The sequence below is a fragment of the Gadus chalcogrammus genome, chromosome 2, assembly GCF_026213295.1.
Source record: "Gadus chalcogrammus isolate NIFS_2021 chromosome 2, NIFS_Gcha_1.0, whole genome shotgun sequence".
Classification (NCBI taxonomy): domain Eukaryota; kingdom Metazoa; phylum Chordata; class Actinopteri; order Gadiformes; family Gadidae; genus Gadus; species Gadus chalcogrammus.
Window position 1 is genome coordinate 16515401 of NC_079413.1, and position 14323 is coordinate 16529723.

The 14323-nt window shown below is 47.2% G+C and overlaps 1 protein-coding gene across 1 annotated transcript in view; it reads right to left on the bottom strand.

Annotated features, from left to right (window-relative positions):
• LOC130402081 (voltage-dependent T-type calcium channel subunit alpha-1I-like) overlaps positions 1-14323 on the bottom strand; it is a 281069-nt gene that overhangs the window by 72417 nt on the left and 194329 nt on the right. The window contains exons 8-9 of the mRNA XM_056606183.1: positions 4710-5073; positions 3144-3610 (exon numbers count right to left, since the gene is read on the bottom strand). Coding sequence (XP_056462158.1) covers positions 3144-3610; positions 4710-5073 — 831 coding nt within the window. The remainder of the gene's footprint in view (positions 1-3143; positions 3611-4709; positions 5074-14323) is intronic.

Genomic DNA, 14323 nt, shown 5'->3' on the forward strand with positions numbered 1-14323 from the left:
GGTTTTCAAAGTGTGAGAGAGTGAGCCCCGCCTCAGAGAAAAAAATTCAGCTGAGCCCCCCCCACCCCCCCCCCATTTTTTTTTCTAAAGACCTGTGTTTTGAAAGCTATCTTAATTATTTTACACATTTTAAACATCACTGATCATAATTTTAAAACATTTGAAACATATTTTTTAAACATTTTAAACATATTTCTGAAACATTACAACATTGTGCGTTTTTAAACACATTTCTTAACAACTTTATCTAAGCATATTTTAGCTTAACCTTTTTTAAATACATTTGAACATCTTAATCTGTGTAAACTGCCAGTTTACACCGATTCCTTCAGGGTCCCCGACTCTAAATGAGTCGAATCAGATCTGCTTTTTCAGTCCAGAGATTCGACTATTCAGCGGGGTTTGTTTACCGGCGTTGCTATGGTGACCTAAATTATTATAAGCAACTGAAAACGATGCCGGTTTGAAACTAAAACTGTGATTCTGAAAAAAGTATAAATGCTATCAAAATTCCGTTTGGATAGTATTGAAGATACAAGAGTGTAGATTTGTTCAATGGTTTGAACGATGGTAAACGGTTGAAAAATTAATGAGTTACGATGTCTAGAAGTAGGTGTATCAGAATGGGCAGACGTCTTCAATGAAAACAGCTGAAAACGAAGCGGTATGAAACTAAAACGGTGGTTCTGAAGAAATTTTAAATGATATCGAAATTCTGTTTGGATATGATTGAAGATACAAGTGTGTAGATTTGTTAAATGGTTTGCACGAAGATAAACGGTTGAAAATTGATTTAGTTAGGTTACTTCTACAGTTGAAGTACGATTGATGATTTGAATCATCGACTTTCAGGTTTTTCTTCGGGTTTATTTTTTTCTCACGTCGCGCCCCCCCTGAAGAACTCTGGCGCCCCCCAGGGGGGGCGCGCCCCACAGTTTGAAAACCACTGGCCTATAGTGTTCATGATATAGTGCACTACATAGGGAATGTACAAACGAGTATTCGGACACTACGCTGAACATTTCTAAACGTCATTTGCGTCAGTAAATGCACCGGGTATTTGTGTGACGCAGACAGATGCGCCCAGATTGTGTAAACAAACCGGGCACTCTAGAGGAAAGCTGGAGGTTGTGTTGATGTTGATGTTGAATGTTACATTTCCTTGAACAAGGTTCTTCTTATTAATTTTTAATGTTTCATTTTCTTGTTAAATCCCAAATAAATTGTTGATATTTCTAAACGAAAGCCGGAGACTCCATCATTAAATGTAGTCGTTTTCGCCGCTTGCGGTTATTGAGGTTCTTCTTCTCCTCCGGAAAAACACGACTGCATTGCATTGTGGTATATCGGAGTAACACGTAGGGAACATCATATGTACACTCACATTTTGGGTATTTTAAGTGCACTTTATAGGGCATGAAATTAACCAGTGAGAATTCGAACAACACTACAAAATAGCGAGCACCCTATATAGTGCACTATATCCGTGATATGGAACGATTTCGAACACAGCTACGAGCTGCGTGTCATCAGCGTGTGTCATCATGACAGCGTCGCCAGCGCCAACGCATCGAAACTTAAATCAGCGGAGGCTCACGGCTCACGCTGGTCCAAGGGGATGACCATCGTATTTGTTTTTAAGAAAAAAATCGAAAAATAAAAACGTGATTTTTTTCAAAGTGATAAATTATTATAAATAATTAATATTATAAAATTATTATAAAGATGACCCCCCGATAGTATCGACTATCGGCGATCGCTAGGGGGCGCTATCGGACGATGGAAGCTTGTAGACGATTGCCCAACCCTAGTGTGATAGAGAGTGAGTGAGTGAGTGAGTGAGTGAGTGAGTGAGTGAGTGAGTGAGTGAGTGAGTGAGTGAGTGAGTGAGTGAGTGTATGTGTGTGTGTGTGTGTGTGTGTGTGTGTGTGTGTGTGTGTGTGTGTGTGTGTGTGTGCGTGCGTGCGTGTGTGCGTGCGTGTGTGAAAATGCGGGTGCGTGTGATGGAGTGTGTGTGTGTGATGGAGTTTGTGTTTGTGTGTGTGTGATAGAGAGTGTTTCTGTGTGTGATAGAGTGAGTGAGTGAGTGAGTGAGTGAGTGAGTGTTTTTGTTGGTGTGTGTGTGTGTGTGTGTGTGTGTGTGTGTGTGTGTGTGTGTGTGTGTGTGTGTGTGTGTGTGTGTGTGTGTGTGTGTGTGTGTGTGTGTGTGTGTGTGTGTGTGTGTGTGAAAATGCGGGTGCCTGCAGTCTGTTCCCTCTCCCCATCTCAGACACCTGCCACTCCCTCCCACTCGCTCCTTCCCTCTCGCTCCTCCATCCCTCTTCTCCCTCCCTCTCTACCTCTCATCCTCCCTCCCTCTCCTCTTCCCTCCCTCCCTCCCCCTCCCCCACTCCCTCCCTCTCTCCTTCCCTCCCTCCCTCCCCCACTCCCTCCCTCTCTCCTTCCTTCCCTCCCTCCCTCCCCCTTCCTATCCCTCCCTCCCTCCCTTCCCTCCTTCCTCCCTCCCTCTCTCTCCCCCCCCCCTCCCTCCCTCCCTTTCAGCCCTCTCCAGTAGTCTGCTGTGTTTAATCTTCCGCTGGCCTCAGCGTTTACTGAGTTGCCAGCGACGCAGTTAGCACTGTGATGCTCTCCAATGCTCCCTCTGAGTCCTGTCATTGGTTAATCTAATCTCCTGAGCCGGGAATCCGTCTCCATGAGGAGTCTGTCTCCAAGAGGAATCAGATCCATGAGGAGTCTGTCTCCAAGAGGGGACTCTCCATGAGGAGACTGAGTTAGAGAGAGAGAGAGAGAGAGAGAGAGAGAGAGAGAGAGAGAGAGAGAGAGAGAGAGATCGTAGTTGGTGGCCCCCCATGGAGTTCCTCTGCTAGCATAACGTTGGGTGTCTGTGTTCAGACACAGCAGTCGGATAGGATTACTGTTTGTGTCATCAAAGGGATGTACGAATAATGTGATGTACAATATTTATAAGAGTAATCTTTGTAACAATAACGGTTTGTCAGGGAAGATTGTGGCTGAGCTCCTCCACCGAGGAGCCCCCCCCCCCTTCATAGACTCCCTTGACTATCCTACATCCACTCGGATCAAACCTACTATTAGTTTGTCGCTCTGTGGACCTATCAGAGTTCACCTGGTTGGGGTCTCACCTGGTTGTGGTGCTCGATGCCCATGCTGATGGTGTTGATGAGGATGGCCATCATGATGCCGCGGCTGAAGTACTTGCTTTCCACGATGCCCCACAGCTTCCTTCTCGTCTCGTCCCAGAGGTCCTTGAGGCGCCCCAGGCAGGTCCTCCTCCTCCTCCGCCTCCTCCTCTTGGGTCTCACCCGCCCCCTCCCCCCTCTGGCTCCTCCCCCCCCGGCCTCCCCCTCTCCCTCTCTGGTTTCCTCCAGCTGGTTCTGCTCCTTCTCCGTCCCCTCCACCGGCTCCTCCTCCTCCTCCTCCTCCCCATTGGCCGAGTCACCCGCCGCGCCGGCCCCCTCTTTGAGTGACAACGCACACAGGGGGCAGTCCTCGGGCTGGGGAGAGACGGAGAGGGGGACGGGGGAGTGGGCCAGCAGGGGTGGGCTGCCCTGGTCCGGGGTGGGGCGGGGCTGGTGAGGACAGGGAGACGCTGCGGGGAGACAGAGAGACAGTGAGAGAGAGGCAGACGGACAGACGGACAGAGAGAGAGAGAGAGAGAGAGAGAGAGAGAGAGAGAGAGAGAGAGAGATGGAGAGAGAGAGAGTGAGAGGGAGAGAGGCAAACAGACTCAAATCATCGGCCATCGTGGAAACACACATTCAGCCACAGATTGAACACTGGGGAAACACATCTTCTAGGGTGTCTTTATCTGGTCCAATGTTGATGACGAGTGATGCTACAGCAGCACAAGAAGGTGTACGAGTACACTGGTACCGCCATCGCTAAGAGTAGGTAAACAGTACTTAGCATTGTGTAGCTTCTTGCCCTAGGTATCTCTGTGGGTTAACCTAGTGATGTTTAGTGCTTGGCACTTGGTTCTATGAACACCCTTATGCCGCTTTTCCACCGCACATGTAGCTCGACTCGACACGACACGACTCGACACGACTCGACACGGTAGCAGCGCGGGTGCTTTTCCACCGCAAATAGTACCTCCGGGACGTGGGCGGGGTCGTCTGCGCGAAAGGGCTGTGACGTATTTTTGTACGCGACGCAAACAACACCTACGTAACCTACACATGGACAGAACCAACATAACAACAATGGAGAACATCGATGCGATGGTATTCGTGTTCGTATTATTAGCTGGCATGTTGAAGAAGTGGAATATGTTGGCTGCGGCGCTGCTATGGCTGTTACCAGCATGGTTGCCATGTCGCTCTCGTGACTTCGTCACACTCTCTGGCCAATCAGTGGCCGGCCGTCTGCCGACGTCACCTTTTAGCATCGGCTCAGCCGCTTGGAACCTAGAGCGAGGCGGTACTAGAAAAAGCAGCCACTTGAGGTACTAGATCGCGGTGGAAACGCAAAAAAGGCGAGCTGAGTCGAGTCGAGTCGAGTCGTGTCGAGCTGGTACCATGCAGTGGAAAAGCGGCATTACTGTTCCCACAGAGATATATTGTTGTTTCTCTTTCTTCTGAAAAACGTACTTATTGGAAGTCGCTCTGGATAAAAGCGTCTCAAACACCTTGAAGGTAAACATAACTATGGTCCGTCCAGACGTCTGCCCCCAAGGCCTCCATACTCACGTCTGAGCTGCTTGGAGTGGCGCCGGCCCCCGTTGACATTCCCACCGCTTCCTCCTCCTCCTCCTCCTCTGCCCGCACAGCCCCCGGCGCGGCGGTTGTTGCGGGCCCCGGTGGGCGGCGGGGGCTGGCCCCTCAGTGTGTAGTAGAGTGCGGATGAGCGGCGGCGGGCCTTCCGCAGCACGTGGCAGACGAGCTGGAAGAGTTCCTCGTAGCAGTCACCTGGCTCGGCCAGGCTGGCCAGCGTGGAGGAAGACAGGCACGCCGCGCGCTGCTCCTGCATCAGCTGGTGCTCGCGCTGCTTGGTCTCAGAGAACTGGGTGGCGATCACCACCAGACACAGGTTGATCATGAAGAAGGAGCCGATCTGGAGAGAGAGAGAGAGAGAGAGAGAGAGAGAGAGAGAGAGAGAGAGAGAGAGAGAGAGAGATCACCAACAGACACAGGTTGATCATGAAGAAGGAGCCGATCTATAGAGAGAGAGAGAGAGAGAGAGAGAGAGAGAGAGAGAGAGAGAGAGAGAGAGAGAGAGAGAGAGAGAGAGAGATAGATAGAGAGAGAGAGAGATAACCACCAGACACAGGTTGATCATGAAGAAGGACCCGATCTGGGGGAGAGAGCGAGAGGGTCAGAGGGAGAGAAGAGAGAGGGAGATGGAGCGAGAGAGGGAGATGGAGCGAGAGAGGGAGATGAAGGGCTGGGTGCAGAGAATGGAGGAAGACAGAGACAGCTAGAGAGACAGAGAAAGACAGAGAAAGAGAGAGGGAGAGAGACAGATAGACAGATAGATACATTGACAGATAGATGGCGAGATAGAGAGATGTATGAATATAGACAGATCGTTTTTCACCATTTAAAGAGGGTGTAGTTCAGCTAAGTCGTTACATTTAATTTAATCTAAATAAGTGTACTTCAGAAGGTGTACGTTAAGCCGGTCAGTGTTGAGGTCGTTCCCAGTAGTTCATATCCTCACTGAGACGCTTCAGTCGGAGGAGCGAGGTGAGGGTTGATACGGTCGTTAAGGTGGTGCTGATCAGGGCGGTCTAGAAGGGCATCCAACCCGGGATCCCTCAGAGAGTCAATCACACAGACGGCCTCCTTCTGCTCCAACGCTGATCTCTCTAATTAATGAGCTGTGACCTTTGTGTGGTTGTAATGGAGACACAGGCAGGTCGTTAGGGCTCAAAGCCACCGGACCAGTACTCTGCTGATTGGCTGAGTGCTGCGCCGCGTGGCGGTAGTGTCTGAGACGTTCTGAACACAACCACTGCGGGACAGAAGCTCCTCAGTGAGGCCAACGTTATACCGTGAACAAGAAACACCCCCAGGCGAGGAGAGGAGCAGTGAGTATGGACGTACTTACAGTAAAACATCCTCATCCATGCATAAAGATGTGAGATGCAGTCACGCATGAGTAAAGCCAAGCAGAACACCAACGCTCTCTGGGGTGGAGAGAGCACTGCTGCTAGCCTGGTGCTAGCCTGGCTAGCTACCGCTGTGCCAATACGCCCCAAGCGCTTTTAGACGCCAAGACATCCCCTCACTGACACCACCCTGCTAATCCTCAGCCTCTCCCTTCTCACCTGTCTGTCTGTCTGTCTGTCTGTCTGTCTGGGTCTCAATTCATTTCAATTCAATTCAAAAAGGTTTTATTGGAATATTTTTTAGTGCAATTTAATAAAAATGACAGTATATCGTATAAACAGATAAATTAAATATACAATCTTAATACACAGTATTTACCATATGGAGGATGTGTGCAATATAGCAATTATTTTGGAAAGAGTGAGTCCAGGGGGATGAGTCTGTTTATGGGGAGTTTGAGGTCCTTCTCTCATCACCACAGGTCTCTCTCTCTCTCCGTCTGTATGTGCCTTTCTCTCTCAGTTTGTGTCCGTCTCCCTCTCTGTCTGTGTCTCTCTCTCTGTGTCTGTGTCTCCCTCTCTCTCTCTCTCTCTCTCTCTCTCTCTCTGTCTGTGTCTCATATTGATACTAATAATGACAAAGTAATCTTCACTGTTAGAATCCTTCAGTCATTTGGGTCAACATGATGGATGTAATGAGGGGTGGAGAGAGAGAGAGACAGAGAGAGATAGAGAGAGAGAGAGAGAGAGAGAGAGAGAGAGAGAGAGAGAGAGAGAGAGAGAGAGAGAGAGAGAGAGAGAGAGAGAGAGAGAGACGAATAGAGAGAGAGAAACACAGAGAGAGAGGGACTTTGACTTTTAATAGTACTTTTATTTCATTACATGTGATACCTCAAAAAACATACATCATCTCTCCCTTTTATTAAGTCAAACCAAAAGGATCAAAACTAAAAACATTGTCTTAAAACTGGAAAGAGATTCCATCAGTGGAGTTCACTGAGCATATGACACCACCGATGCACCACCACTGGTTGAAACACAAAAACTCAGTCATTTTATAGTATGCAAAATCAGCTGCCACCCTGGTCCTGACCATCACTTTAAACACCCCCACTAAATCCTTCCCATTGCCCTCCTCCTTCTCAGTCTTGTGGGTTTTATAGATGGCCAGCTTTGCCTGGCCGAGAAGGAAAAATTGCCAGTGTACATTTTCCTTTTCTCTCCTTACTGTACTTCACTGAAAATACTAACAGATACTCAGAGGTGGGTAGGAACGCGCTACATTTACTCCGTTACAAATACTTGAGTAACTTTTTGGATAAATTGTAATTTTAGGAGTAGTTTTATTGCAACATACTTTTACTTTTACTTGAGTAAATATTTGAAGAAAGAACGGTACTTTTACGCCGTTCCATTTGGCTACGTGACGGTCGTTACTTCGTTTTTTTTGATATTTTATTTTATTACATGCGAGATCTATTTCTATCACGTGAATATTCCTTAGCCCAAGTGAAGGAGTTCAAGTACCTCAAGTACCTCCTTGTTCGCGAGTGAGGGTACTATGGAGCGTGAGATTGGCCGGAGAATCGGAGCAGCGGGGGCGGTATTGTGTTCGCTTTACCGCACCGTTGTTACGAAAAGAGAGCTGAGTCGCAAGGCAAAGCTCTCGATCTACCGGTCGATCTTTGTTCCTATCCTCACCTATGGTCATGAGGGTTTGGTGATGGCCGAAAGGACGAGATCGCGGGTACAAGCGGTCGAGAGGCAATTGAATAACGCCTGCACACACACACAGGCACGCACGCACAACGCAGAGTGGTAATCGGGACAGTTGGGAAAATTCCCTGTGGCCCGTTAACGTTTCGGGGGGCGCCGGGTCAACGTCGCAACCAATTCGGTTTTGTCTAGAGGGGAGTAACTGAGCGCCCCCTCCCGAAGTGGCACAGCCCAGGTCGGCCTTGAACTGCGATTGGTCAGAAAGACGTTACAGCTAATGACAACATGGAACTCTCATGCAGGCTCGAACAGAGTGACACACACACACACACACACACACACACACACACACACACACACACACACACACACACACACACACACACACACACACACACACACACACACACACACACACACACACACCGTATCCAGCTTATTCCATGCTTAAAGCACCCAGGCTACTATGCGGCGAGCTGGGGCTCTCATGTTCTCCCCTGCGGTGTATTCCTTGTCCGCATCCCCTGCCATCCAGTTGTCGTACGATTCATGCAGACTGGTTTTGAACGGCTGATTCCATGGATGTACTTTGTTAATAATGTTAGTTAACAGTTATACGTGTATTGGTTTTAATTAATATAATTTTGGATAAACCAAATTTATTTAAATTTTATTTAAAGGTTGATGTATTTAATTTTGCAAAGATTTAATTTGGTATTGTTTTAGTTCAAGGGTTATGCATTTTATTTTAAGACCTTATTTATTTTATTTAAAAGGATGCTATTTACATTATCTTTATTTGAACATTGCTGTTTTATATTTTGTTGGTGTCTATTTTGTACCGTTTGTGTTGCTCTGTTTATTTAAAAAATAAATCGGAGAAACTCAGTACTTGTACTCTTGAGTACAAGTACTGAAAAATTGCCAGTGTACATTTTCCTTTTCTCTCCTTACTGTACTTCACTGAAAATACTAACAGATAGATACTGATTAAACAGAAACCCAAGTTTCCCCAACAATGTCTGCAGAAAAGAAAAGAAAGGTAACAATCTTGAGCATTCAGTAAAAAAATTAAAACCGTGTCTGAGGCTGGGCAGAAAGGGCAGGCTGGCATGACGTCAGGGTTGAACCTTGAGACAAAACGATTAGTGGGGATGGCCAAGTGAAGGACACGCCACTGCAAGTCCCCCACTCTTTTGGAGGTGGGAGGCTTGTACATCAATCGCCATGTGGGAGACATGTCCGGTGGAACTGTCCATGTTCCCGCCACTTGGTGTCTAGACGACTGGCCAGCTGCTTGAAAAACAGGGATTTGCTGCATATGTGATAGAGTGACTTTCGGTCAACTGAGGCAAAAACTAAATCAGTAAGACCATTAAAGATCAGCAGGTGTCCCTCTCTTCTAGATACACATTTGGGAGAATCGGAAGATCAGGGAAAACCACACGTTCTTGTATTCCTACTACCACGCTATTTGCTGCAGCACCGGGAGCGAGACTCTGAGCCTGCCCAACAGGTCAGCCACCAGGCGCAGAGACCTCAGTCCAGTCTGGGCACTGACCTCCCGTGCCAACTACCACCTTCTGTTCTCACGGTCTATCAGGTGTCCCAACTTGGTCATGCCTGCTCCCATAAAAGCAGAGATCAAGCTATCCCCAACTCTCTCCTGGGTGGGCATGAAAAAAAAAAAAAAGGGGGCTCTTCTGTACCATAATGTTCCTCTGGTTTTCTAGACAGTTATAATATTTCATTCTTCCAGGACAGATTCATAGAAAAAGGAGACATGAAACCCTTGTATCCATCGATCGTCAACAGAAATTATTTTCTGTCCAGGGTCAAAGCCCTAACGCAATGCATCACTGACCGCGCAAAGGAAACCCAAAGCACACTGTCGGGCGCATAGAGGAGACATTGAGCCATCTGTAGTCTCATAGAAGAGACCTTACTTGCGAGGTGAATCAGTCCCTGCCCTCCGTCAGCCACTGGCAGGGACAAAACCCCCGGGGCCAGCCAATGATACCCATCCCAAAATAAATGTACAAAAGTCTTCTGGAGCATAGAGGAGGGAGACAGGGGGATCAACTACGAATGCTCTGTGCCACAACATCGATGCCACCAGGTTATTGACTACCAGCACCCGCCCTCTATACGAGAGCTGTGGTAATATCCTCCTCCACCGTTGCAACCAACCTGCTTTCTTCTTTTCCATCCCCTCCCAGTTATTTTCCATATATCCAAAAGTTCCTAGATATACCCCCAAAAACTTAAAGCCATCCAAATTCCAGACGCAACTTTGTGGCAAAATCGGTGGTGTCGAGTCCTGCCAGTCTCCAATTAAAAAGGAAGAACATTTCTCCCAGTTAATCTTAGCAGACGCAGCTCTTGGGTTGGTTTGTAAAACCTGAGAGAGCACTTTCACATCCTCCTGCAACTGCAGAATCACTGTTACATCATCCGCATAGGCTGTAAGTGACACGGTAGGAGCCTGTGAAATCCCTGGTGCAGCGACGGTGCTTAGCATTACAAGGAGAGGTTCAATAGAGATAGCATAAAGAATCCCAGAGAGGCCACACCCCTCCCCTCACCCCTCCAGGTCTGGTGAGTGAGCCTTTAATTTTAAGGATGCTAAAAATGTCTTTATACATCAACTTGATGAGGCCTATCAAAACTGGACCAAACCCATAAGCCTCTAAAGTCCTAAAGAGAAAGTCATGGTCGACCCGATGAAAAGCCTTCTCCTGGTCTAAGGAGAGAAGGCCCAGGTTCAGATTATGTTAGGCTGCTGTGGTTATGATGTCACGAGCCAGAAACAGGTTATCAAAAATCGATCGATTTGGAATGCAGTATGTTTGATCACTATGGACCACTGAGCCTACTACAGCCTTCAACCTATTGGTGAGTGCTCTGGAGAAGATCTTTGTGTCCACGCATAGGAGAGAGACAGGGCGCCAAGGACTGCCCTACGACAACTTAAAGGTAGACTTCCCTGTCCAATAGACTCCTGGAGGATGGTATGAAGGTCTGGCCCAAAAAGAGACCAGAATGCCTTATAGAACTCCCCAGACAGACCATCCAATCAGGTGTCCGGCCAGAGTTGTGTTGTTGTACTGCCTGGATGAGCTCACTGTAGGAAAGGGAGTGCTCTAGTATCAGGGCCTCCTCCTAATCATGGTAAATCTTGCAGGAGCTCATCCCCCGCAGATTTATCACAATCCTTAGCTCTAAACAGATCTTCATAAAACAACAACGAAAGTGACCTGATGTCTCCTGGGTCACTTGTCTCTCTTCCACCAGGGAGCTTGAGACACTGCATGTGTTCAGTATTTGGTGTCCGCTTCTCTAGTCCAAAAAATAAATTAGTGGGATCATCCATGTCTGCATAAAGCCAAAAGCGGGCTCTCACTAGTGCCCCCTCCAGAAGTCTCCTGAGCTGCAACTTATTCTGATTTAAATAGGTCTCAAACCCTGCTATATCCCTACCACTGGCCTTAGCAGATATAAATAAGATCTCTTGCTCTAAAGCTTCAAGTTTCGACTTTACAGCTCGTGGAATTTGCTGTGTATTGTTGACAAAACAATCTGATTTGGACTTTCCCAAAGTCCCACCACTGTGTTAGGGACTCGGGTCGTGCTTTCTCCACCCTCAAGGTCTCCCAAAAAAAGTTGAAAGAACTCACAAACCCCTGATCTTGAAGTAGCCTAATGTTAAAACGCCAGTATGGGCTTTTTGGCTTCAATGGTGTGGTGGCAATTGACACAGTGACATAGTGATGGTCAGACAGGCCCATAGGGTGATACTGCTCTTAAAAAAAGTCCCATATCCTGTTTTCTAACATAAATATGGTCTTGCCTTGCCCCTGATAATATGTTTATATTTGTTTTTAACCAGGTGTACTGCTTAGAACCTGGAAACCCCTCTCTCCACACATCCACAAGGCCATGATAAGCTACCAAAGCTCTCAGCTCATTGGCTGATTGAGGATGAGGCTCATCGTGGTTCCGATCCAAAGTGTGGTCCAGTGTGGAGTTAAAATCCCCGCTTAGAATAAGTACATTATCTGGGGGGCAGCTTTTCAATGCGTCTGACAGCGCTTTCAAGAAACCACATCTCTCCTGGCCTTCGCACGGAGTGTACATGTTATGTAAAGAAAAAGCCATTCCATCTAAGGAGGCATCAACCCTATGTAGGCGTCCTGATAATAATGCTCACATGAGACATACCTTGCCAAGGTAGACCAGGGGAGAGAAGAGTAGCTACTCCAGCACTAACACTAGAGCCATGACTCAAGTACACTGGTCTTTTCCATTCCAATTCCCACTGTGGCTAATTATCTTGGTCGGAGTGACACTCTTGTAAAAAAACAACAGAGGAATGTTTCAGGTTAATATAGTCCAGTAGTGCTGCTATTTTCTTTGCATTTCTACAGCCATTGATATTGAGGGTCCCAAGAAAAAAGGTGGCCATAAAGATGGTAAGAAAACCTAACCCTAACAAAAAGATACTCATTAGGTAGTACCGTGGATTTAAAACGACTGCTTACTTCAGCCCTTACTGTACTCTGCAGTTTCTTGATGCAGAAACGCTTCTGTATAGTAAGCTCTGTCAAAGTGGCATTCCTTAAAGCCGCAGTAGAGGAGAGGGGAAACAGATTATAGTCAGGGAAGAAAGATGTAAGGCTTATCTTACGCTGACCCTTTGTGTTGTCCAGGAATTTGCTTACCCTTCTGAACAAACTTCCCCAGAACATCCACACTTTCCCCCTCTACCGGCTGCTGCACATTCTCCATGGTAACTTCCTGGTATTCATTCAAATCGATTTCAGATTCATCTCCAAAGAGAAACTGCGCCCAGTTTTCGCCCCCGCCTGGCTCCCACTGCTCTTCGCTTTGCGTTTGCCGCTGCTCCGCTCTGGTTGGCTGGATGGTTTCGGCTGCTGCAGACCCGGCGATCTCTGGGTCCTCATCAGCTGCGCTGGTCAGTCGCTGCTAAGGTGTTGGGGAAAACTGTATGTCCTGCCACCTGAACGTCCTCTGGGCTCCAGCACTAGAAGGACCGGATGTCTGGGAGTCCACAACATGTCCCGATGGTGTTTGTTCGGGACCGGGTGTCGGTAAATCCAACCCAGTCTCACGGAAATACGTGACACTCTCACGTCATTTAATCTATTCATTCGTTCCAAAAATCACAAATTACATGGCAACGTCTGCTCGCGACACTGAGGCATCGACACAGAATTTCTTTCACATAGAGCTATAAATAAACAAAACAATAGATGGCTAGATAAAATCAACATTAAGACATAGGCCTACAATTCTAAATAGAAAAGATGAAGCAGCTACCTTTTTCTCCGTTGCGGTTTGCCTACAGAGCAGCGCACCTGCATTAAATATATCTGTGAATTGTCATAATTTCTCAGAATCAAAGGTGAAAGTAGAAACGGGTTGCCAAAAGCTGTCATATTGTTAGTTATCACAGACAATTTTTCTGTGTTTCTTGGAACAAATGAGAAAAATAAACAATAAATTATCTGTAGGCCTACGGAGCTCCTTAAGTGACATTAGGTACTTGAGTTTGAAATTTGTGCTTTTTGGCACAAAAATAAATAAATGTCGTGTCCCAGATCACGAATGAATAGATTAAATGACATGATAGTGTCACGTATTTCCTTGAGACTGGGTTGGTAAATCCACAACAGGTCCCGGTGGTGTTGGTGCGGGACCGGGTGTCTGTAAATCCGCAACAGGTCCCGGTGGTGCTGGTGCAGGACCAGGTGTCCGTAAAACCGCAACAGGTCCCGGCAGTGTTGGTGCGGGAACGGGTGTCTGTAAATCCGCAACAGGTCCCGGTGGTGCTGGTGCAGGACCAGGTGTCCGTAAAACCGCAACAGGTCCCGGCAGTGTTGGTGCGGGAGCGGGTGTCTGTCTGTAAATCCGCAATAGGTCCCGGTGGTGTTGGCGCGAGACCGGGTGTCCGAGGTCCCGGTGGCCTTATCGGTGCCATTTGTTATCCGTATCCTCTCCAAAATCTAATTTTCGAAATACATGGGTACATTGGAGAGAAGGTCCCGGTGTTCTTGGCATGGGACGATAGAGGCAGAACAACAAATGAGTCCATATTAACAAGCACTTCCCGGATCAATTTATCCACCATCGCGGTTTCAGATAAGAAAACCACAATGGCTTTATTCATGCGGGAGGCAGATCTGATGTTCTTTCCACCACCAACTACTTCGCACATCGCCAATAAAACATACCCCACCGTGGTGAAGTCAGTTTGATGTTGGATATTCGACAGATGTTCGGATATTCATTTCCTATGGAAAAATGCTTTTTGCTCAATAGCTTCCGATTTATGGGACACCCCAGACCAATGTAGACCTGTTCTACTATGTGGTACTAACAAGACACACCTAATTAAAATTTCATATTTTGCACCTCCTATTTTATGAACATTTTTTAAGAATCCCATTAATTTCCTATGGAAAACGGCTTTTTGCTCAATAGCGTCCGAGTTATGGGAACCAGACACCCCAGACC